The sequence below is a fragment of the Leiobunum rupestre genome, chromosome 10, assembly GCF_980474605.1.
Source record: "Leiobunum rupestre chromosome 10, qqLeiRupe1.1.hap1, whole genome shotgun sequence".
Classification (NCBI taxonomy): Eukaryota; Metazoa; Arthropoda; class Arachnida; order Opiliones; family Sclerosomatidae; genus Leiobunum; species Leiobunum rupestre.
In genome coordinates this window covers 43204379-43229141 of record NC_143393.1, presented here as the reverse complement: position 1 = coordinate 43229141, position 24763 = coordinate 43204379, and the positions used below count along the sequence as shown (strand labels likewise).

General features: G+C 38.8%; 2 protein-coding genes across 2 annotated transcripts; both read left to right on the top strand.

Annotated features, from left to right (window-relative positions):
* The first annotated feature begins 8582 nt into the window (after positions 1-8582).
* beta-PheRS (phenylalanine--tRNA ligase beta subunit) lies at positions 8583-11516 on the top strand. The gene is made up of 16 exons (XM_090161997.1): positions 8583-8755; positions 8850-8905; positions 8966-9063; positions 9126-9182; positions 9250-9322; positions 9389-9504; positions 9586-9736; positions 9806-9914; positions 9977-10109; positions 10176-10227; positions 10288-10554; positions 10611-10691; positions 10751-10843; positions 10910-11027; positions 11099-11260; positions 11332-11516. The coding sequence occupies exons 1-16, from the start codon at positions 8698-8700 to the stop codon at positions 11481-11483; spliced, it is 1776 nt and encodes a 591-aa protein (XP_090018123.1). The 5' UTR covers positions 8583-8697; the 3' UTR covers positions 11484-11516.
* Positions 11517-17430: 5914 nt separating this feature from the next.
* LOC149925972 (uncharacterized) lies at positions 17431-24035 on the top strand. The gene is made up of 3 exons (XM_090160725.1): positions 17431-17531; positions 20353-20600; positions 23518-24035. The coding sequence occupies exons 2-3, from the start codon at positions 20363-20365 to the stop codon at positions 23907-23909; spliced, it is 630 nt and encodes a 209-aa protein (XP_090016851.1). The 5' UTR covers positions 17431-17531; positions 20353-20362; the 3' UTR covers positions 23910-24035.
* The last annotated feature ends 728 nt before the right edge of the window (positions 24036-24763 follow it).

Here is a 24763-nt window from a genome sequence, read left to right as displayed (position 1 = left end):
AACGATACTGACGTTCTAATGATTCTGCTTGGGAACTACAGACATTTGAAAGACGGCGTTCATGTTTGGATGGAAGTGGGACTCCAAACGAAAAACACTTTAAGGTACGTCAACGTTAGCGCTTTATTTGAGAAACTGGGACTTACGCTGTCTAACTCGCTTCCTGGATTTCACTGCTTCACCGGGTGTGACTACACAGCGTCGTTCTCGAGAAAAGGAAAAATTCAGCCTTTGAAGATTTTAGAGAAAAACGAAGAATATCAAAACGCATTCTCGTCTTTGGGATTTTTCGATTTTGTATCAGATGAAACGTCGGATATTTTGGAAAAATATGTTTGCGATATATATGGTTTTAAAAAATTGAATAACGCAAATGAGGCAAGATTTCAAAAATTTGTTAAAACCTACAAACCTAAATCTGGAGCACCTCTCTCTAAGATCAAAGGCACTGACGGAAGTACTTTTCCCCCCTGTAAAGCTGTGTTGAAGCAAAAGTTATTGCGCACAAACTTTGTATGTGGGCTATGGAATAGAGCTACGGAAGCAACGGCTTTATCTGAGGACCCCCTTCGTCACAGATGGAACTTGGAATGTGGTCTATTTAAACCTAAATGGTTTGGCAGCGAACAAGTGCCCCCGAATCTAGAAGCTGTGACATTTGATAGTAGTGATACGGAGTTAGAAGACGAATTGAACATAGAAGTTAGTAGCAGTGACGATAGCGACAACGAAATGTGAAACAGATTTTTTGCTTTACGTCGAACTAAGCGCGACGGCTGGAACTTCGATATTTCAAATGTATTTTAAATCGTTTTAAGCGTGTACGAAATATTTGTGTGCAGTATATAAACTAGTTGTATTTTACATATTCAAATTATTTAAGTCGTTTTCATGCAAATAAATTGATAACTGTATACTATCTGAAAAACAAAATTGGTAAATACTCTTTGCTAACATTTTGAAACGTCTATTTTGTAATGAAAAAACACAATTTAGAGTGCTTAAACCCAAATATTCGTGATCAGCGTCTTCTGGTATAGTAGAAACGACACGAAAGACTTTGTCCGTAAGCATCTCCACGCAAGTTCAGGGCTATTCCGGCCAACGCGCGTTAAATTCAATTTATTGGGTGGGGTGTGACAAAATTAGTCTTATACGCCGTTTGCCCCCATTTATGTCGTGAGACTGATATTTTTCTGAAAGAACAGGTTCAGAGCTATCGAATGGTGCTATTTTTGGCTTTGTACCTTATAGGTTGCTTATTGGTGGTTTTTGGTGATGACGTCATCAGTCTTATATGACGTATGCCCCCACTTTCTTTATAAGACTTAATACTTTCACCTTGTATACACAAATGGTTATTAGATGGACCACGCTTTGATCGTGTACCTTATCGGTTGAATAATGGGTCTCCGAATGTGACGTCACTTGGCTTATATTTCCCAAAAGTCCCCACTCCGGCTCGTAAGACTTGTAGATATTGAATATCCATCAGAAAGGTTTTTCAAAAATGGTATCACCCACCGTGTACCTTATCACTTGCTTATTTTGGCATGGGCTCTTGGACTAGTGAGAAGTATTTTCAAACACTGGCCCCTAGGCTGCACTGGCCCCTGGTAATTTGTACCGGCTTCTCCTCTCTCTGGCCGGGCCTGTCCACCCCGAACACTAATATCCTAGTTCCAAATTCAACTTCATTAGCGTTTTTGTCCAAACTCAAAGTTTCCATTATTTTAAGCAGCACCAAATAAACAGTAATTTGCTCTCGGATATATTACTTATTGGCGATTTCCTTCTGTATTACTATGGAGGAAACCAGAGGAAACGCAAAAACAGTGCAAAATGTTTTTCCTGGCAGTGCTATTTCTCTAAACCGAAAATGGTGGATGATCAGCACCCAGGGGTCGGGCATAGGTCAAAATCACGAAGAAAATTTCGATAAAAATCCTCCAATCCAAAATCGAAAAATTTCTTTCCCGTAAACGTTATATGGAAAATCCTTCAAACAAAATATCCGGATTTTGTTAAAAAATGCAAAATCCCGTAACCCATATTTGACATAAGCGATCCCTCCTTTTAAACTGGTCGGCTTCTTCGACTGATAGTTTGAAATATCGACTCCTTACGTTATGCCAAACGATAATAGCATTTGCAAATACGCGGAACCCTGTTATAAGAACTTTTTTCTTCAATAAACGATGCAAAAATTATTTTAAAATGCCAGTATCATTATTTATAAAGTCAAATTAACGAATAACGACGAGGAAAAACTAATACCGTCTGTTTTAGCCGCTACCTATCTAGGTTTCAACGAAGAACCAAAGGGGGCGTAGCGATAGTTTTCGGTCACGAATACTTTTATTCTTGAATCTCTTCGAGCAAAATTATTTAAAAAATACCTTTTTAAGCTATAGGAGAGAGGCAAATGGAAAAGGATCCGCGAGGAATATGAAATCGAATGTCGAGGCGTGTTGAAGAAAAAGAGCAATGAAGATATTTTTTATCAACGAAATCTTATCTTTCCGTTCTCTCCTTTAGAGATAAGATTTCGATCGTATATAAAACCGCCTGTCGTTTGACTAAGGCGTGTCATATAGCTTCTGCAGTTCTTGCAGTAATGTTGCTACAGTACTAATCTAGTAATATTCGTTAATTGCATATAACTTGTAAATATTCTTTTAATGCTTTTATTAATAAATTACTAGTTAGTTATATAAAACGTCGTTCAATTTGTTCACTCCTAAGCCCTCAAGCAGCTATGCCCTGCGTGCACGTTGTAAACTTCAACAAGGCGCCTTTTTTTAAAGACGTCTTTCTTCGTTAAGCCTAGTTCCCACTTAGCGAAAAAAAACAATTTTCGCCCTGAAAATTGACGCTCGCGAATAAAATTTTCGATTTTTTTCAAATTCACGGCTAAAATTGCGTCTCCGCTGTATCTAGCGAATGTTCTATTTTTTGACGTCTACACCTTGGCGATAAAAAGCTTCAGCCAATCAGAAAACGCATTCCCTCGATCTATTCCGCTCCCGTCCGTCACTTATTAAACCTAGGTCTTTAGAAAAGCGGTTCAGCCAACTTGACCAAGATACTGAAGTAAAGGTAATTATCTCACGAATTGAATCGTTTATTTTTTGAAATTATCAACACGAACATCCATTTGGTTCATTTTGAACCGATGCTTTATGTTAGGCCTAAAACATTACTAAAAACCAGCACGAGTTGCTTACAGCGTTTTAAATTTTCGCGCTGAAGTGAGAACCGCTTCCCCAGCGACCGCAAAAACGCGTCTTTTTTCATTGCGCGAAAATTTTATTCGTCTCGAAAATTCGCCAAGTGGGAACTAGCCTTTACTGTAGCTAATGCTGCTGAATTTCGACGTCAAGACGTCTTTCTTCGTTACTGTAGGTAATTCTGCTGAATTTCAACTTCAACGAGCGGTTGTCTAATTTGATCTTCGATCTGGTCGCACACGTTTAACTTACTTGGACTTTGAGCATTCTTTTTACGGTGCGATTAAAAGTAAGTCTACTCGTCCTCGTCTGAAAAGGCTGAACTCTTGGCTGCTACCTTTCGCAGCGCCTACACAGAACCAGTGAATTACGAGTGGTTTTACTTGGCGCAGAGTCTGACTGGTATTCTGACACCTCTGGTGTCCCTCAGAGCTCTGAAGTTGGTCCTCTCCTATTCATTATTCAGGGTCTATTTTTATGACGTTGGTCAAGGTGTTGTCACTCGGCTATCGATTTATGCTGATGATTTTTCTCTTTCTCGAACCATTCTGGGTTCCAAGGGTCATGCAAAATGATTAAATGAATTAACCCAAATAATTAAAAACCCAAATACTAAGCAGGATCTCCAAGTAGAAACTTTTGCTAAATACAAAAAATACCAAGTCTTCATTCTGCATCGTTTAGGGACTAAACCCGCCTTTTATGGGTGCAATATTGAAGGAGTCGGTCTTGGTCACGTGTCTGAATTTAAATATCTTGAGACGATCACATCTCGCGAATTGTGTCTCAAGCCCGCCGTGCTTTAGGCTTCCTCCGTCGTCATTTCTCTGGTTGCTCTTTTCCCACAAAGTCCTAAGAGTCAAAACTTATGTTTGGCCGATCTAGGAGTACTGTTCCTCTGACATGTGTGGTCTCCGCACAAATCGGCGGGCTCGCATAAACTTGACAAGGTGCAACGGAAGGCTGTTCGGTTTTCAACTTCAGTGGACTACATTCATTTGGGATGCTAGTATAACCAGGGTCTTTAAGAACGTTAACTGGCACCTTGTAGCGATCAACTCTGTGATACATAATCGTGTGGGGGCACTCTCCCAGCTGCCCGTTACCATCTCGCCTTGGAACCACTTTTGTTCTCCCTTTTATGAAGACCTCGGTTCGTAAGAACTCTTTCGTGCCTTCCGGTGTCCAAGAGTAGAACTGGAATTGGATCACTTCAAGTGCATTCCGCATCGATCTAAGTTTTGGCGGGAACTGAAGCTGCATCTTTAGGACTTGAATATTAGTACTGTCAAAAGTAGCGTAAGACCCAAAAGTGTGTCAGAACCATAGATACAAGAAATGTATATAAAGGTCTAGATAAATTTCGGGGCGTCTAAGCCTAACATAAAATACGGAATTGACACCTAGCAGACACCGAGGAGGGCACGTGACCAAAAGCATTTTAGTACTAAGTGCTTGACTTTTCAGCAGGCTGTAGTTTTTAGACACCATCATTTTGTTGGTGGGTGTTGTGAAATAGAAAGAAATTCACCCTTCCAATATTTTTCGCGACTAGAACATTCCTGAACGTGGAAAAACCCCAAGCGCTGGTATTCGGGCAGAGTGCCATTGTTTGAGAGTATCTGCTCTGGTACCTAGCCGAGAACGTTTATTCCCATTCGACCGAAATCCCATTCGACCGAATCCCATTCGACCGAAAGAATTTTAAAATGTAGCCCAATTGGCGGGGTGATTTGGTATTTTATTTATAAGGTATGTACTATCGAAGATCCATGTTTAGGTTAGGTTAGGTTAGAGTTGGTTAAGTTTACTATTTCAGTTTTGGTTCAGTTACTTTTCTTGACTAGGTGAAGATAAAAATATAATTCATGCTCATTCCATTTTATTTTCCGCTCCATTGCAAACGACTTCAGTAACTAAATTGAAAACATAGCAAAAGCCAATTTATATAGCAGCGTTCGGTCGAATGGGACACATAAAAGCGTTCGGCCGAATGGGAGACATAAAAACCGCACGTTTCGGCGGAATTCGGTCGAATGGGACACCTCAAAAACCGCCTTCGGTCGAATGGGACTTCGGTCGAATGGGACTTCGGTCGAATGGGACTAAAGCAGCCGAGAAAGGGACATTTTCCGAGAAAACAGTGGGGGGTTGCAACCGGGCACTCCTCTTTTTGAAAGGGACGAAAATTCGATGTCCGAAAGGAACGGGCAGTTCCAAGGAAAGACCCACAGTGGTCAAACGGTTTTTTATAGTCTTCTGTAAATTTTGTACAATAAATATTTCAGTTTTCACTTTCCAAAATAATATAATAGTGTCGTGATTTCTACACTAGGGTAGATTAGCGCAAGTTTAAATACATCGCGTAATTACTACTTACCCCTGGTTCTCAACAGTGACTTTTAGTATAATTTTTAACCAGGAGACAATGGCTCTCGCGACGATTGCACGAGCTTTCTTACCGATAGATAGCGCCTTATAAGGATAGCCTGCAGAAATTACGCGTTTCTGCTAGCTGTCACCTCCGTATTCACTCCCTTTGAAATATTGTATCTAGACCTTTATATACGTTTCCTATATCTATGGTCAGAACGGTATAGTAGGTAATGATAATTTGTCGCAAAGTAAATAAGGGTAACGAGGGGTGGTCGGAAAATACGTCACCTAAATCTAGATACTCCAGCGCCGCCGAGTGAGGCGTTTTAGAACGTAAGTCTACGGGCGAGTAAATCGCGCCAGATTGTAGACTAAATATAATGTTGCTAGTACTATTCCAACTAGTAGGTTATGTAGTCTATAGTGTGAGTAGGTCTCACTAGAAATTCAAATAGGTGCGAAGGTACAGCGGACACACTTTTGGGTCTAATTATGCTACTCTTGGTACTGTATATACATGTATTTGCGTAACTGTGTTTTTTCACAATTTCTTTATTTCTGTTTTCCTTAAATGGCGTGATGGGCTTCGCTTTTTGCTGGTTTCAATAAACTTTATAACTTTGGGACGAATAATCTCCCACTAAGCTAGAGCGAACGCCTGCGAGAAAGGTGCACGCTTCCGAGTTCTTAAGTTCTAAAGTTTTCAAAACTGGCTATAGGCAATGCCCACCATGCCAGTGTGGTAAAACCATACACCATGTCTATGGGTAAAACGGTTGACTAGCAAAGTACTGGAATACTTGTGTACTTCACTGGTGAATTTGGAGAGATTCAGATGACATTAAGGATGGTCTGGCAAAAAGTTTCAGACGTGGACATAGGATGGAACGAAAAAGTTATTCCTAAGGTGCGTGGAGCCATGTCTCGACCCGCTTAGAGGCCGATTCCGAGACGAGACGAGATTGGCCGGATGTACAATCACGAGGTACGGAAGGGGAGGAGCTACTGGAGTTTCACCCAGACTTTTAGCGGCCCTTTCAATTTGTGTAAACTAACTTAGAGGAAGAACGTGAATGCATTCAAATATTTGACTGTTATTTTACAGTAACAAGTCATTTTCTTGGCACAATCCCGGAAACGATTTGTGGATCGAGCCATCACCAAACGTCTTTCTCGCGATAGGCTTAAAGGGGAACGGTCAAGCTTTAACCTGTTAGATAGCCCTATAACCCATTAAAAACAAAAATTTATGGTGAAAACCGCATCAAAAAATATTGAGTGGTTAATTTTTAATAAAATAGAGAAATTTCGAGACACCTGGTGAGAAGTCGGTGAGACAGAAAAACAACGTAAAAACGCGCGCTGCTGAAGACACAAAAATGTGTTTTGCACGCGCGGCGCGTTCCAGTTATAAGTGACCTAAGCCTAAATTGCGCGATTTTAAAAGTTAGGATAGTTCGCAAATCGCTCATACGTCAAAAAGATTTTTTTTCAAAAATAATGGATGGCGCCACGGGTCATATGATAAAGTTTTCTCGTCATTTTAGAGGAGATGGCACATTCGCTATTTTCAAAAACTTGTTTCGCGGGGAGCAGATTTGATTGGATCTCTAGATTAATTTCCCCAACTCAATGGGCGCTACCTCGGAAATGCAGCATCGGGCCAGATTACCCAATAGGCAGACTGGCCCTGGGCCTAGGGCACCAAGCCTGTAAGGGGTACCAAGAGGTTTCGAAAAAAATAAAAGTACTTGGCCAGCTAATTTTTGCTTGAAACCAAGGCCTATTGAAAATTAAAACGCTTTCATCAAGAAAATTGCGAAATAGTGATAAATTACTTAGCGGCATGTAAAATTGACTTTACACTCATATCGTTTCTGAACGTACATTTATTTTGAAAGTTTAGATGAAACGCGTTTTCTGTGATATTTGTGCATATACTAGTTACTACTACCAAGGATGATAACAGGCTACTCAGTTCGAGTGCTAGAGGAATGTCACTTTCAAAAAAAAGGCTCGGTCAGGAAATAAATATTAAAAGAATAGCACGTGTTATTATGTTATACTTATGCGAAAACTATCGCTACGCCCCCTCGGGCTCGCCATTGAAACTTAGATAGGTAGCTGCTAAGCAGACGCTATTAGTTATTCCTCATCGTTATTCGTAAGTTTGATTTGATAAATAATGATACTTGCATTCTAATATAGTTTTTGCTCATATTTTGATAAGTTTATTTAAGAAAAACAGTGGTCTGTAGCAGACGCTAGATCATATGCGGTTATGCACTACCTCGGAGAAGCAGCATCAGGGCCGGATTACGAAATAGGCCTACTAGGCCTGGGCCTATGGCCTATTGCACCAATCCAGCAAGCCTACAAGGGTCACCAAGTCGAGGTTTCGAAAAAATTAAAAGTACAAAAATTTTATCATTTACTTTTCACAATTTTTTTTTCGGAGAATTTTAGTAAAAAAAAAAAAAAAAAAAAAAAAACCGCGTCCACATTTGTTGATACCATGTAGAACAATAATTTATTAACGTCACTAAAATATCCTCAAGGTCTACATCGAAATTGTATTTTCCATCAATTTGTCAATTATAAGTTGCGGGATGTCGTACAAATCAGATCTAATTCATTAAAACTAAGACCCCGGGTGAAGCCGGGTATTAAAGCTAGTTAATTTATAAATAAATATGACAATGGTTTATAGAACCACTACGGGAATCCAAACATTATGAAATTCATACATATTTCAAATATAGACCAACTTATATGTAGATGAATAAAAATCTTAAAAATTAGAAGATAAAATGCGAAAGAGGTGTATTTACTATTTTGAAAGCTCTTGATAAATGATCATTAGTCTATTTCATTTCCAAGCATTAATAAAATCTTATCATCCCTCAAATGCAGAGTTGGCTCTCCTTAACTTTTCTCCATGCTCAAGCGATTATTGCATCATATCCAAATGCACCGGAAAAGACTTTTTTACCCACGTCAAACGACTACGAGGCCACATGTTAAGCGTTAATATTTGAATATTTTCTCATTTTACTTAATTTTATTGTTTTCTAATTATTGAAAATCCAAAATGCCAACGATCGGTATCAATCGTGACATTCTTTTCAAATATCTGGGACAAGAATACTGTAAGTATTTTCCTTTTATTGGTTATCCATTATTATTTGACCAAGGCTAAGTACTTATCATGATGACATGAATTCATGATTAAAATCCTGACAGCTGAAGAAGAGTTCGCCAATCTCTGTTTTGATTATGGATTGGAACTGGATGAAGTGGTAAAGCATTTAAAATAACGTAATATGATTTTAATATTTAACTAATTCTTTTTGCTTCAGACAACTGAAAAACAAATGATTTCTAAAGAACAAGGAGAAGATAAATCATCTGGAGCTTCTGAAGAAGTTGTATATCGAATTGAAATTCCTGCTAATCGGTTGGTTTTTATATTTGACATTGTTATTTTTAATTAAATATTAAAAATATTTTTTTTTTAAGTTACGATTTGCTATGCGTTGAAGGGTTGAGTAGAGCTCTGTTAATATTTCTTGGAAAGTAAGTTTACTTTATTACATTCAACCGAAAGATTTTTACAAATGTTATTCGGACGTTCTTATATTAGGAGTCAGATTCCTAGATATAAAGCGATAGTCCCAGCTAGTGGACATCTACAAGAATTAATCATTAAACCTAAGGTAATAGAATAAATTTTGTGGCATATCAAAGTACCGTGAAACATATTTCTTGAATTGGTTTTTTAGACTGGAGATGTTCGACCTCATGCTGTGGCTGCTGTTCTTAGGAACTTAACTTTTAACAAAGAAATATACAACAGCTTCATCGATTTGCAAGATAAATTACATCAAAATATTTGTAGGTACGATCATTTAAGCTTTTTTATTCTTTTCAATTGCATAATATCTCATTGTTTAATTTTATAATTGCTCTTAACTATTAGGAAGAGAGCTTTGGTCGCCATTGGAACTCACGATTTAGATAAAATTCAAGGTCCTTTCACTTACGATGCTCTACCTCCATCCCAGATTCGTTTTCAACCTTTGAACCAAAATAAAGAATACACTGCACCTGAAATGATGGAACTCTACTCTGTTAGCTAACTTAATTTAAGTCTTTTGGCTAGAATATAATAAAGCTCTGATAAATGCTATTAATTTCAGACTGACAGCCATCTAAAGCCTTATCTACCAATCATTAGGGATAAAGAAGTTTACCCCATTATTTACGACTCTAACAACGTAGTTCTGTCTATGCCACCCATAATTAATGGTAAAATTTAATAAATTCATCAAATTTCGAGATTAGATGTATATTTTATACTATTTTTACAGGCGATCATTCGAAAATCACGCTTGACACAAAGAATGTTTTTATTGAGTGTACGGCCACTGATTTACATAAAGCTAAAATTGTACTTGATACAATTGTTTGCATGTTCAGCCAATACTGCCAGCAACAATTCACGTAAAACAAATAATTTTTAAAAATTTTATTCAAATTTTTTTTATATTTTTAATTTCATATTTTCAGAATTGAAGCTGTTGAAGTTTTACAACCCGATGGACAAGTTTTCACCTATCCCGTAATTAAATCGTATTTTCCCTTACTTAAAGTAGGTTAATGCTAGTTTGAAATAAATTAGGAACTTAGTTATCGGATTGAAAGTGGTTCACTGGAGCAAATTAACAAGAATTTGGGCATAAAGCAAAATGCGGATCAACTCGCAAAATTGCTGACCAAAATGTGCCTTTTAACAACTCCTACTTCCAGTGATTATTTATCAATTGAGATTCCCCCAACAAGGCACGACGTTATTCACGCGTGTGACATTGTTGAAGATGTTGGTATTGCATATGGATTTAACAATATTCCCAGAACAATACCTAAAATTAGTACAGTTTCTTCCGAAGTAAGGAAATTGATTTGCGTTATATTTTAAGGTCTTTAACAATGTTTGTATTTTAGTTTTCTCTCAACAAACTATCAGACCAACTTCGTAATGAGTTAGCTCAGGCTGGATTCACTGAAGCGTTAACCTTTTCCTTAGTAAGTACACATTTGTTCAAATTTGTTTTATTCTCTAATTTAAAATATTTTTTATGCAGTGTTCAAGGGATGATATATCAAAAAAGTTACGACAAATTGATGGTTTATTAAGCGCTACTCAAATTTCTAATCCTAAAACTTTGGAATTTCAAGTATTCCCTAAAAACAAAACTAATTCTAAACCAGTTTTAATTCCAAATTAAATTGTAATATTTAAGGTGGCACGAACGACTCTATTGCCTGGTTTACTAAAAACTATCCATGCTAACAAAAAAATGCCTTTACCGTTAAAACTTTTTGAAATTTCTGATATTATTCTTAAAGATAATCAAAAAGGTATTTTCCGCTTTGTTTCAAAGATGTTTTTAAACTTTTTTTAAATTAATTTTAGTAATATTTTTTGATAGACGTTGGTGCTTGTAACAAAAGACATTTAAGTGCGATACATTATAATAAATTTCCCGGTTTTGAAGTTATTCATGGCCTGCTGGATCGAGTCATGCAGCTTTTGGGGGTTCCGTTCAAACCCGATAAAGAAGTTCCTGGATACTATATTCAATCTAAAAATGGTTCTTCTACTTTTTTCTTACAATTAATTTTACCCTTTTTTATCATTGACATACTTTAATTATTTTTCTAGACGAATCTTTCTTTCCTGGTAGATGCGCAGAAATTGTTGTTAATGGTTCTGCGATTGGTACTTTGGGAGTTTTACATCCGGAGGTTATAACTAATTTTGATCTGACATTGCCCTGTGCGTCGTTAGAAATTGATATCGAGCCATTTTTGTAAAGTGGATTTCGAAATTTCTTAAATTAAATTCTATAATAGAAAAACGAAGTATTTTATTTATGGTCCAACATTCCTTTAAAAGTCATACTCGCTTGAGCTTCATTAAAGGGCAAATCAGGTTTTAACTTTTAAGTAGTACCATGACATGTATCACCTAAAAATATTAATATCTTTACCACGTAAGCTACACGCGATTTACCATTTTTCCCTATAGAAAAAAAGGTAAAATCGTAAAAAAAATATATCCATGTCGGTCGTTCCATATCAGGTTTTAAGTAGTACTATGAGCTACACGCGATTTACCATTGTTTATTTGTACAGCTGTGGAGATGCGGTGCAACTTAAATTATTTTATTTTCAAGGCACGTGTATATCAATTTTCCTATATGTTAGAAGGATATGAGGCGAGGGACGAAAAATGGCAACGCCGTCGGTTAGTCATGCACGATAGAGAATCCGTCTTAAGATTCCGTCAAGGACAAAACATGGATTAAGCACCGCCAAAATTTGTCCTTGAGGGAATAGAAACAAGACGTCCCACGTTTAGAGGCTCTCTTAATATCAACGGCGCTGCCGGCGTTTTGAAAACACGGGCTGGCCGGAGGGGTACCTATCCTTCTAACATATAGGATCCTTGTGTATACCCAATTCCGAAAAATTTATCAGCATGCGCTCTCACTATAAGAAATTATTCGCGACTGAAACGAGTCTAGGTGGCATAACGGCGTTAGTTTCGAGGTAACGCCTTTGATCTAGCGTCTGCTACAGACAAATTAAAAAGTTATGAGAACGTTTTTCCTTAAATAAACATTAAAATATAAGCAAACGATTAAAATGCAAGTATCATCTACAACTATAAGTCTTAAAGTTTGTCCTTTTATTTATTTATTTATTTGTATGTCATGTTCCTAAAAACTCGAGAACGGTTAGCTCTAGAGCTTTGAAACTCAATGTTCAGGGCCTAATTTCCAACTAAACGCGCCTAATTCCAAATACCTAACATGGTTATTAATCTAATTCAATTTTACTAATAATTTTATTTTACTGCACTTGGACTTTCGTCTCTTTGTTTCCGGTTATCTCTTTTTCCGGCTAGTCTCGACTTTCAATTTTTTCTCGCCCGGGGGGGGGGGGGGGGGGTCGAGGCGGAGAGGGAGAGGGGATGGTGATTGTGGCTTCCCCTATCTCCGGCGCCGACCCTTTGCTTCCCTTCTCTCGTCTTGAGTTTCTTGCGCCCGTCCCGACCTTTTTTAACGGGTTCGTGTGAAATTCGTAGAAGGGTAGTTGGTGTGACCATAAGTTAATGATACCTCATTAACTTATGGTGTGACATAAAGGGATTTCGTAGAAGGGGAGGTTTACTTGAGATTTTTAAGTAGTTCAGGACTTTTTGTTACACGTGTTACGAGTCTTACGTTTTTGCTACAGCGTTTACCTTTCTTATGTACAAATCAGATCTAATTCATTAAAACTAAGACCCCGGGCGAAGCCGGGTATTAAAGCTAGTTATTTATAAAGTCAAATTTATGTATAACGAATAAAAACTAATAGCGTCTCAAACTTTCAATGGCGAACCAAAGGTTGGGAATAGACCAAAAGCTCTTACTACCTAAGAGCCTCCTATCATTATATCATATGTAACATAATTATCCAAAAACATAACTGTTTATTGAAGATAATATTATTTAATTATTAATCAAAAGTCCGATAAATTTAAAAAAAAGTTTAAGCCATTTATTATTTTGTAAACTAGTAAAATTGAAACGCCAGTGTGGCCCTTTACTGGTGGAAGGCTCAGCCGTGGCCCAGCCTCGGTACTTCTCCTAGTACACCAGAGTGCTGCGGGTGGAACACTTCTACAGGCGCTGCCTCGGTTATTTAAATAATACCATATGTAACATAAGTATGCTTCTGTATAATATTTCCATTGAAAAAAATTCAATTCACGCGGAACATACATTGATCGGACCCAAAAATGCAAAAATGCCTATAATCCTTGCGCTATTAAAAAGGTTACAATGGAAATGAAATCATGTGATCGCGAGGCACGAGCTAAACTTGACATTGGGAAAGCCAGAAACGCGCGAGGAATTCTCACTAACTTCCGTTTCCCATCAGTAAAGTTGATGATGCATATTTCGTCACGGAGTTGTAAGTGACGTAATTTACGTTATATCCCGTGAACAAGGTTTCATTAACGAAAATGCTTTTATGGCATACTTATGAGTGATTATGTTACATATGATAATACTAATACTAATACTGCAAACGCGGGTAGTGGGAATCCGCGCATTGGCGAAAAACCTCATTTAAAATTTAAATTTTCTTTTGCCACTAACACTTATCACTTTAACCCTAACGGTTGAAGAATTATGCTACACATCCCTATTGGACAAGTCCGACCACCGAAGGTCTAGGTCCTTTCTCTACGATCAGTGGTCACTGATATCACGTGATTTCGCAAAAGGGACAAGGAGTAAAAAAGAAAAAACCCTAATCCCCAGGACGCTCTCTATTCAAAGTAGTGACTGGTACGATGCTTTACGCTTCGACTTCAGCTCCGCTGGGATTTCCCTTCGTTTAAGCGTTGCAACGGTTTAAGTCGTATTAAAGAAATCCAGCTTCTCACTTTATGCCCCCTTTTGTAGAATTCTAGAAACTAAGCTTATGTTTATTGTGTTGGTTGGAGCTAAGTTATCACTGAGGCGAACAGGTGGTTTTTTTTTTGCTGCTTTTCTTGCACGACGGACTTCCCTGTCCCGGGCCAGTCTTTTGTCATATACTCTATATCAATGTTAACAGAGTACACTACCAAAAGCAGAAACCACAGAGTTCGCTGCCTTTGTTTGTGTACTCAAGTAATATTGATTTCGAGTATAGGTGGTTCAAAAGGGAACGTTTTGTTAGGGCCATTTAGGACTCTTAGAAATTGGAATTGAATGGGAGTTCTTTTTTAGGGGGCTAGATGACCAATTTTTAAAAATAAATAAAATTTAAAAATCACATTTGGAGGCCCCAGAGGCAATTTTTTTAAACTTTTAGAGGCCCCTAAAATAGGCTTAAAATTTTTGAAGTTCTAAAGTTCTAAAGTTTATTGAGCTGGCAAAAGGCGAAGCCCATCACGCCAGAAGTAGAGTATTTACAGAAAGAAAATACAGGATAATAGTAACAGCAATAGGTTTAGTAATCTAAGCTTAAATACAGTTTTAGTTCTTTGGAGAATTTTGGCCGAAGCGGGATACACTTTAAGTGATCTGGTAGCGAGTTCCAGTCCTTTACTGAAGATGGCACAAATGAGTTTCTCCGGACTGACGTCCTCATGAAAGGGAGGACATAAGAGCCACCAGAACGAGATCCTCGCGGGGGACGCTTCCAAGGCGAGACCGAAGCGCTGAGCTCGGAGTACGCCCCACCCGACTTATGGATCACCGAGTTTATTGCCGTGAGACGCTTGACCATCCGACGTGACGTTAGAGTTGGCCAGCGGACATTCTGGAGAACCCGGGTTATACTAACGTCCCAGGAGTAGCCCACAGAGGTCGCGAACCGAACGGCCTTTCTTTGGACCATTTCCAGTTTGTGCGAACCGGCGGCCGTGGACGGAGACCACACTGAGGAGCAGTATTCTAGTATTGGCAGTACGCACGTGCCTACTTGTGCCTACTGCTGGCGGGGGCACTGCTCAAAGCAAGTTACACGCTGAAAAAGGAAGTTGAACGTCACTCAAAGCAAGTTAAACGCTGAAAAAGGAAGTTGAACGTCACTCAAAGCAAGTTAAACGCTGAAAAAGGAAGTTGAACGTCACTCAAAGCAAGTTAAACGCTGAAAAAGGAAGTTGAACGTCACTCAAAGCAAGTTAAACGCTGAAAAAGGAAGTTGAACGTCACTCAAAGCAAGTTAAACGCTGAAAAAGGAAGTTGAACGTCACTCAAAGCAAGTTAAACGCTGAAAAAGGAAGTTGAACGTCACTCAAAGCAAGTTAAACGCTGAAAAAGGAAGTTGAACGTCACTCAAAGCAAGTTAAAAGCTAAAAACGGAAGATGATGGTCTCTTAAAAAATATAAATTGCTTTTATAAAACAAAATATTAAATTAAAAAAAGGTTTTAAACACCGAACATGTCAGCGGTGATAACATTGCTTAATTGTTATTAAAAGTTATTGAATGAATGGATGAATGAATATTTATTGATTCTTTGCAATAAAAAATCCCTTTTAAATCGGGGAGGAATTAATTTTTAAATTAATCCGAGAGATGAAATTTAATTTATAGTTATTTCTTTAAACACGAATTAGAACATGTTTACGATAATATTCATGTTCGAGTGGGGGGGGGGGAATCAATATTGAAATCGTACCCCTTCCACCTAATTTAAAATTAGGACCGTTCTTAGCGTCTGCTTTGATCGCTTCAGTATCGGGTGGCTAGAGATACCCTAGAGATAATATTATTCCCAAATAAATATTTGTTCATATTTATTTGGGAATAATATTATCTCTAGAGTATCTCTAGAGTATCTCTAGCGCCCCGATACCAAGAGCCGATATTAGGTGGTTTTTTTTTCGCCTGTCCCAGGACAAAAAGTGTAAACTTTTTACCCTAAAACGTTTTATTCGCCTGTTCTCGGGGTAAGATTTACCCTGTCCCGAATTTTGTTCGCCTGTTCCAGAGCTCAAACGTTACACTTTTTACTCCTCCTCGAAAGGAGGTGTAAAGGGAGTAATCTAGCTTATATAGAAAATTCGTCTGCTTAAATTTCGTTTCATGAAAATCTAACGGGTTTTGAACATCTTCACATGTGACAAGCTTTTAATAACGAATATCCAATTGTTAAATGCTATTTAACGACTTTAAAAGTTGCTTGATGACTTAGACCTCAGGTGGTGTCTTGGGTATTAGCCTAGCTAATTATTATTATTATTAAATAAATAAGAAAAATTAGTCCTATATTGATGATCTCACCACCGGTCGCCATCTTAAAAACAAAACAAATATATAACCTTTAACCTCTAAATACTCCCTTCTTACTCCAACTCGTTTTTTTCGTCAAGATAGAATTGGAGTAAAATGACGTCATAGGGCTACACTTTTGAACCTGCTCTAAAAACCCAGAACAGGCGAAAAAAAACCACTTACTGAAGCGAAGAAAGCAGACTTCAGACTGCTCTAGTACAATCGCATTCCTTTTTCAATTACTTTCCATCAAAGACACCCTTCACTAATGAAACATCGCTTAAAACGTCATTAAGACGTTTTTTTATTTGACCTGATTAGATGTTTATTCAACTACTTTCCGTCGCGATGGAAAATTATATCCGCTCTTGAAGGAAGGAAACCTCTACCGCCCCAAAATTTGAGTTGAACATTTTCTTTCCAGATTGTTGCCTCCAAGAATGTATGTATTTCCACTGAGAATGACTATATTGAGACGATTTTAAGCGTTTCAACCAATCCCCCTCATGTTCTAACAGTAAGCCCCTTCTATCTAAACTAAATCAAATCAGCCTGGTATCTCATTGGTTCCCTGAAACTGACGTCTTCGGACGTGATTGAAGCGCCCCCCCCCCCCCCCCCCGGGGACGTTTTAACTCTCGCCTCTTTCGTTCCGGGGGAAACAAGACAGAACCGCCGCTGCCAAGTCATTTACTTTTCGGCGCGCCGCCGTTAAATTTTGATCCCGCCGCCGAATTTATTTTTAGATTTTGTACGTAACTTTATTATTTTTTCCTTCAAAAAGATTTTGGAATATTTTTTTCAAATTGTCAAAAGGGGGAAGACGCTTTGCCCCTTCGCGCCGCCACCACCGAAAAAATTAACGCCGCCTCCGACTCAAATCAAATCGGCGCTCTAACCCCATGATGCCCGCGGATTCTCTCGACATAGTCATTCTCCCTAAGAAGAAATAAATACATTCGTGGGTTTTTTTGTTTTGGCAATTGTACGCGTTTAAAGAGTGTATTACGTAAACGCGCAAAAATCCGGTTCTTATCATTCATTTCTATTGACTAGGAGAACCGCTTTTACATCTTGTTGACTGCGAAGATCTTGGGTGAGTTCCATTTTATCTTCGATAATTTAAAATATGTCCAACGATTTAGTAAGCAGCCTGTGCCGGAAAATGGGGATATTAAGCACCGTACAATGAAACGCCCAAGGAGACCGTTTTTCGATCACCACGATTTTATTAGGATTTAGTTTGCAGAACTTAATCCTAATAAAATCGTGATGATCCAGAGTGAGAATGCGTTTAGCCCAAAAATAAGTTTAAAAACGATTTGTAGGGACTACAGCGCTTTCCTAAACAGCATTTGTTTAATCAGCATTTTCCAAAACAGCGTTTTTCAAATCAGCGTCTTGTCAAAATAGCGCTTTGTCATAACAGCGTTTCTTTATATAGCGTTTCCCAAAACAACAAATTGTTCAAACGGCGCTTTGTCATAACAGCGTTTCTTTATACAGCGTTTTCCAAAACAACAAATTGTTCAAACGGCGCTTTGTCATAACAGCGTTTCTTTATACAGCGTTTCCCAAAACAACAAATTGTTCAAACGGCGCTTTGTCATAGCGGCGGTTCTCAAAACCGTATTTTGTCGAAACAGCGTTTCCCAAAACGGCGCTGCTTTCTATAGCACTAATAATATAGGCCTATTGTTATACATATTTTTCTGGAATTTCGGCAAATTTCATTACCTAATGGTTTCTGCCGATAGTTAGTATTGCAAACTTACCTAACCTAACCTAACCTAACCAAACCTAACCTAACCTAACCAAACCTAACCTAACCTAACCTAACCTAACAACTGTTATACATTTTCCATCGTCAATTCATATAAATGTTAAGAAACCGTTGTCTTGACCAAAACCGCTGTTTCAAAATCGCTAATTTGAGAAACGCTATATTCAGAAACGCTGTTTATGGAAAAAGTTGTTTTGACAAACCGCTCTACTGAGAAACGCTTAACCAAAAAACGCTGACTAAACAAAACGCTCTTTCGACAAACCGCGGTATTGAGAAACGCTATTTCAACAACCGCTGTTTTAACAAAGCGCCGTTGCAACAAAATGCTGTTTTGAAAACGCTATTTTAACAAATGCTATTTTAGTCAAGCGCTCTATTCCCTACATACCTTTAAAAACTAATACCCAACATTCTAACCCTGAATATTTCAAAATCACAAGTTGTGGAAACTTAAAGGTCCTTTAACGAGACTTGATCTAGGCCCTACTATAACAAGGGCGTAGCTAGGGATCAGGGTCTATTTTAGTAGGTAGTTCTGCCGTATTTGGGTAGTTCTAAAATTGGTTTTGCCAATTAAGGTATTGTACTAAGAAGAATTATAAAATACTCTGACAAACTCTCGCTATAGCCAGGGCCGGACTTAGAGATCCTGGGCCCATAGGCAGATAAGGAGTCTGGGGCCCCTTTTCACGCGCTGCATTTATTCTTATCCCTGGAACTAGGCTGTGCCTGAATTACCCTGATTCAGCGTAGAAGTCTGAGCTCTACGGTTATATTACTTAATTAATAAAAGCTCTTAACAATCGTCGACTAAATATGCGATAATTATGCAACATTACGATTTAAGGCTGCGTCCGTAAACTTCCAGGCAGAAAATTTGGTAATTTTAAAACAAAATCTTCTAGCTAGGAATTTCTCCAATATAAATTACGATTGATATTATAGATTTATGCCTTCAAATACAGTAATTATGGTCACTGGAGGGCCCTTCCGAGGATGGGCCCCTAGGTTGGCCTAGGCGGAAATACGGCCCTGGCTATAGCGCCATCGATCGAAAACCAGCGTTTTACATTTGGGTACTTCTGAAAAATTCTTAAAATATGTTAAATTTTTTACCCTCTTTTTTTTCTAATTTCTACGTAAAATCAAAGATTATCTAATGCTCAAAACAGTTTCAGTCCTTTATATTTCATTACTCAATTAGTTGTATTTATTTTTACTTAAGACGACCATGGCCCAATTTTTACATGACAAGAGGGGGGGGGGGAGGAAAAATATAATTTGATTTTTTTTTTAGCGGGAGGAACTAGAGCGTGAGGGTAATTGTGGGCACATAGCGTGAGACGATTTGTTATTTATATCTGTATAGCAGAGAAAAATCCATCAGTTTATGAGCTTCTCGCGTTGACCGCTACGTGGCTCTATGAAAACTAACCTAACTATAAATAAATACATTATTGGCTATAGTAAGCCCAAATTTTATACTTCTTCAAATGTGAAAAGTGTATATTATTTTAACAAGCACTATATAAACAGTGACTTGCCGGTCCTGGCTCTCGGAAATATTACTTCTTAGCAATTTCGTTGAAGATGAAGTGCCTATTCGATCACTCGGCCACCTGAATTAGGTGGTTTTTTTTCGCTTGTCCGGGGACAAAAAGTGTAAACCTTTTACCCTAAGACGTTTTATTCGCCTGTTCTAGGGGTAAGATTTACCCTGTCCCGAATTTTGTTCGCTTGTTCCAGAGCTCTAAGGTTACACTTTTTACTCCTCCTCGAAAGGAGGTGTAGAGGGAGTAATCTAGCTTTGTCGTCTGCTTAAATTTCGTTTCACGAAAACATGACGGACAAGCTTTTTATAAATAACCTTTAACCTTTAACTACTCCCTTCTTACTCCAACTCGTTTTTTTCGTCAAGACAGAATTGAAGTAAAATGACGTCATATGCCTACACTTTTTAACCTGCTCAAAAAACCCAGAACAGGCGAAAAAAAACCACCTAATGACATTAAAAGTCGTTGGCTGGCATTTGAAGTTGGGCCTATAGTGGTGCTTTGGGTATTAACCTAGCTGATAATTATTATTTATCCATTTGTCATTTTATAGCAATTATCATCAGTTTTACTTTCAGACTTTCGGAAATGTATCTAATTTCAATAGCGGCCATAGTCTGCGGACTACTTCTGAACGTTGAAGGACTAACCCAACAAATCAAGAGTGCGTCCCAAATTCCAAATAACGTCACCAAATTGCAACTTCACGGTTTGGTCACTTCCGTTTACGATGGAGATACGTTCAAATTCTACCACGTGCCAAACAACGCGGCGAACCCCAGTGGACGAATCAACTATCGTGATACGTTGAGCGTCAGATTGATAGGTAAAACCCGCGACAAGGCAGGATTTCAGGATTCCAACCATAGATATAAGAAATGTATATAAGAAATGTATATAAAGGTCTAAATAAATTTCGGGGCGTCTAAGCCTAACATAAAATACGGAATTGACCATTGAATTGGGAATAATACTGCTAGAATTACAATTACGATTTCGGTTGCCATGGTTACGCGGGACCTGTTCTGAGAAAACTGTACGAAATTCATCTTTATAATTAGGCGGTAGCACCATCTATATTTTGTAAAGTTATATCATTCGCGCAAAAATTCAATTGCAATATAGTTGCCACCACTAGAGACAGATGCCGCCACGGTTAAACGATATAGTTGAAAAAGTCTCCATATTGAACGAAAATGGTCCCGCGCCAGCCAGATTTAGTTGTACCTCTATTTATTTCCAACTCAATGGAATTGACACCTAGCAGACACCGAGGAAGGCACGTGACCAAGAGCGCGAGCTCTCTTAGCATTTTAGTACTAAGTGCTTGACCTTTCCGCAGGCCGTAGTCTTTAGACACCATCTGTTGGTGACTTTAGTATAATTTTTAAGCAGGAGACAATGGCTCTCGCGACGATAGTACGAGCTTTCTTACCGATAGATAGCGCCTTATAAGGATAGCCTGCAGAAATTACGCGTTTCTGCTAGCTGTCACCTCCGTATTCGTTCCCTTTGAAATATTTTATCTAGACCTTTATATCCGTTTCCTATATCTATGATTCCAACAGTCGCACACGCGTCAGTGTTGGAAATAAGGCGGTGGCGTCGGTCAAAGACCAGTTTATTTTGGGCTATGACCAGTAAATTTAATAGAATCTGGGGGGTTCACAGGTCACAATGTCCAGTTTATTTTTAATTAAAAGTATAATTCTATACCTAAAAGAGAAAATGATAAAAGCGTTGCGCTCTCAGTTTCTCATAGCCATAGAAATCTCATAGGTAACTAGAATGCTGCCGCCTACGGCCGAGCTTGACGCCAGTTCGCCTTGAACCTTCAGACAATGAGAGGCCGTAGAGTGGTTCCGCCAAGGAGGATAATAATCCTCCTTGGATCCGCTACTATAGCGGGAGATAGGTGATGTCATTCTCTCTGGTGACATTAAATTCTTGGCAGAACCACTCTTTGAGCTCTGATTGGCTGAGATCTGGCTATCGTCTGCCACGGCGTTTGGCCCATTTGCCAGTTACACGGCAGCATTCTAGTTACCTATGAGATTTCTATGCTCATAGCCAATGAAATTGCGGATTTTGACTCCAATCTTGCAGAAATTTATTTTGACGTTCTTCTGCTACAATCAGTCAGATCATAGACAGTATGTATCCTGTCTATGGTCAGATTCGTCGAACTAAATGCGAAACATCTAGATCAATCTTTAAGAAAATAAGCAAAGAAGACATTGCAATTTCTTTATGACTTTTAGAAACAAAAATAAGGTAAAAAAGGAGTAAAACTGTTTTTATTCGAAGAACAAGAAGATGATTAAATATTTTTTAAAGTTCCTTAAGAAATGTGATACATATCAAAGCTCTTTGGTTTGTGATAAATAAAACTCATTATATCGCTATTAACAATCAGTGGCGTAGCTAGCATGGGTGACACCCGGGCGGATATCATGGTGTGCTACTTACAAGTTTTTATTTTTTTCACGGTCGGGTGTCACCCCCAAATTACGCCCAAATGGGTGGCACCCGGGGTGGACCACCCCCGCCGCCCCCCTAGCTACGCTACTGTTAACAATTCACTTTGATCAGCACTTTTAAAAAGCTTATTTCCAACACTGACACGCGTACCCTGGCAGCCAATCTGGACGTTAGTTTCGGTTATTCCCGAAAACTATGGTTGGCGCCGTATAGGAAACGAATTTATACCGTATTACTTCGTTCTCTCTCGGTTTTTCTTCCTCGCACAGGTTTTTCAGGTGGAACGTCTTTCTCCCCCTTACGAGACTGTTGGAACCCTTTAAACGGAGTATGAACTTCTATATTTACGCTGGATCAATAAATTTCACATTTTGGCCACCAGGTTTAACAGAAGCTAGGAAAGATTGGCGCTAGTTATGTTAAAAACAAGTCGTAGCGCGTGTTAGCGGACTATTTTTTTTTATTTAATTCATACTCCCTTTAAGCTAGGAGCAACAAACACAACACCCCACACAAGGACAACGCAACCCGTCAAAAGTCGTGGATTTTCGTGTGTACGTTTTTCATTGGCTAGACGCTTTAGCGCCTGCTGCCGTCGTAAGGGGAAAATTCGGAAATTGTCTCCCCCCCCCCGCCCGTAAAACGTTCAGCGTAAAGGCTCGTGACGCTCGTCCAATGAAATTCGTACACAACCCTTCGTTAGCGTGTTTAAAGGCTAGCTGCGTTCTCCTTGTGTTTGTTGCTCCTAGCTTTAAGGATTAAGACCTTTAGAGGCCTTAAGCACCATTTGCAGTTTTGAACTATAGGGAAATATCACTCCGTAGCTTTGAGCATGGCCGCCATTGTGGGGGGAAATTTTTTATCAATAGGAAAAAGCACGGGTGACGTAGTGGCACGTCATACTGTAAACTCCCTATATGGTCCATCGTAATTTTGACAATATAAAATGCCTGCGTTGTCCCCTTGCTTTGATGCACTAAGCACCTGCTTAATGGTTAATCCAGCGTCTTGAGCATTTTCCGTTTACTCATCGGGTTATCGATAAACAATTCAAAAATAAAATTACCATTAAATCAAAAATTTTGAAAATACTACAACCCAGCAAAAGACTGGTGGATCAACATTTTCAATGTTAACAAAGACTAGTACTCCCTATCGATCCACTAAGTAATTTCTTTCATTACGGTAACTAGGGAGTTAGATACTTCCATCCGAAACGGTTTTATTAGGGCCTTTCTCTAATTGACATTTTAATCAATTAGGTATCGATACACCGGAAATGCCCCGCCAAGGAAACCCTGGACAACCGCTTGCCCAAGAGGCCAGGGACAAACTGCGAAGCCTGATTCTCAAGAAGAATGTCGATCTGGTGGTGTACGCTAAGGATCAGTACAATCGCTTGTTGGGGTCTGTGTCGGTAGATGGGAAACCCGTATCACTAACGATGATCGAAGCCGGCTTAGCCTACGTTTACCGAGGAAGGGGAGCCCAGTACGGAGAAATCAAACAAGAACTTTTACGAGCCGAAGCCGAGGCTAAGCGAAACAAAGTCGGCGTTTGGGCACTCAGAAATAATCAGTCTCCCAGTTCCTACAAGAGACAACACTCCAGCGACTCATTGACCCGAAGAAACTCAACCAGTTCTCAAGGTTAAGCCTTGGTACATAATTTAATTATCAACAAACTTTAAAATAATGTACCGCCTTTTATTGCTATTTACTTATATTTTTATGTATACGACATGCTAATGCCTTATTAAAGAAGGATATAATTATGAAAACTGCGAAATATTAGAATTTAAGTCAAATAAGCCAATCCCGCTTATAATGGGCGCTTCAATTAAACATAATTGCCAAGAATTAATATTTACGACTCACGAGAGCCAGGTCCTGTACAGTATGCAACAAGCACGGCCAACTTTGATCTCTCGCGCTAAAGCGGCCAACCCCATAGAAATCTCATAGGTAACTAGAATGCTGTCGCCTACGGCCGAGCTTGACGCCAGTTCGCCTTGAACCTTCAGCCAATGAGAGGCCGTAGAGTGGTTCCGCCAAGGAGGATAATAATCCTCCTTGGATCCGCTACTATAGCGGGAGATAGAAGACGTCATTCTCTCTGGTGACATTAAATTCTTGGCAGAACCACTCTTTGAGCTCTGATTGGCTGAGATCTGGCTATCGTCTGCCACGGCGTTTGGCCCATTTGCCAGTTATACGGCAGCATTCTAGTTACCTATGAGATTTCTATGGGTTTGGCCGGTTTTTCGTGTGAGAGAAAAATATTTATATGGCCTAGGCTTTCCGCGCCGTTTTTCTTATCTTAAATTATTTTTGTAATAAATGTATGATGGCAAATAAGCAAAATACTTACAATTTTTAAGTGGTGGCGCGTGACCAACGTCATAATAACTATGCCCCTCCCATCCTAGCGACTGAGGCCAGACTACCTAATGCAGTTCGATAATCATGGTTAATATGACTACATTCATGATATCACGAAATATTTTTG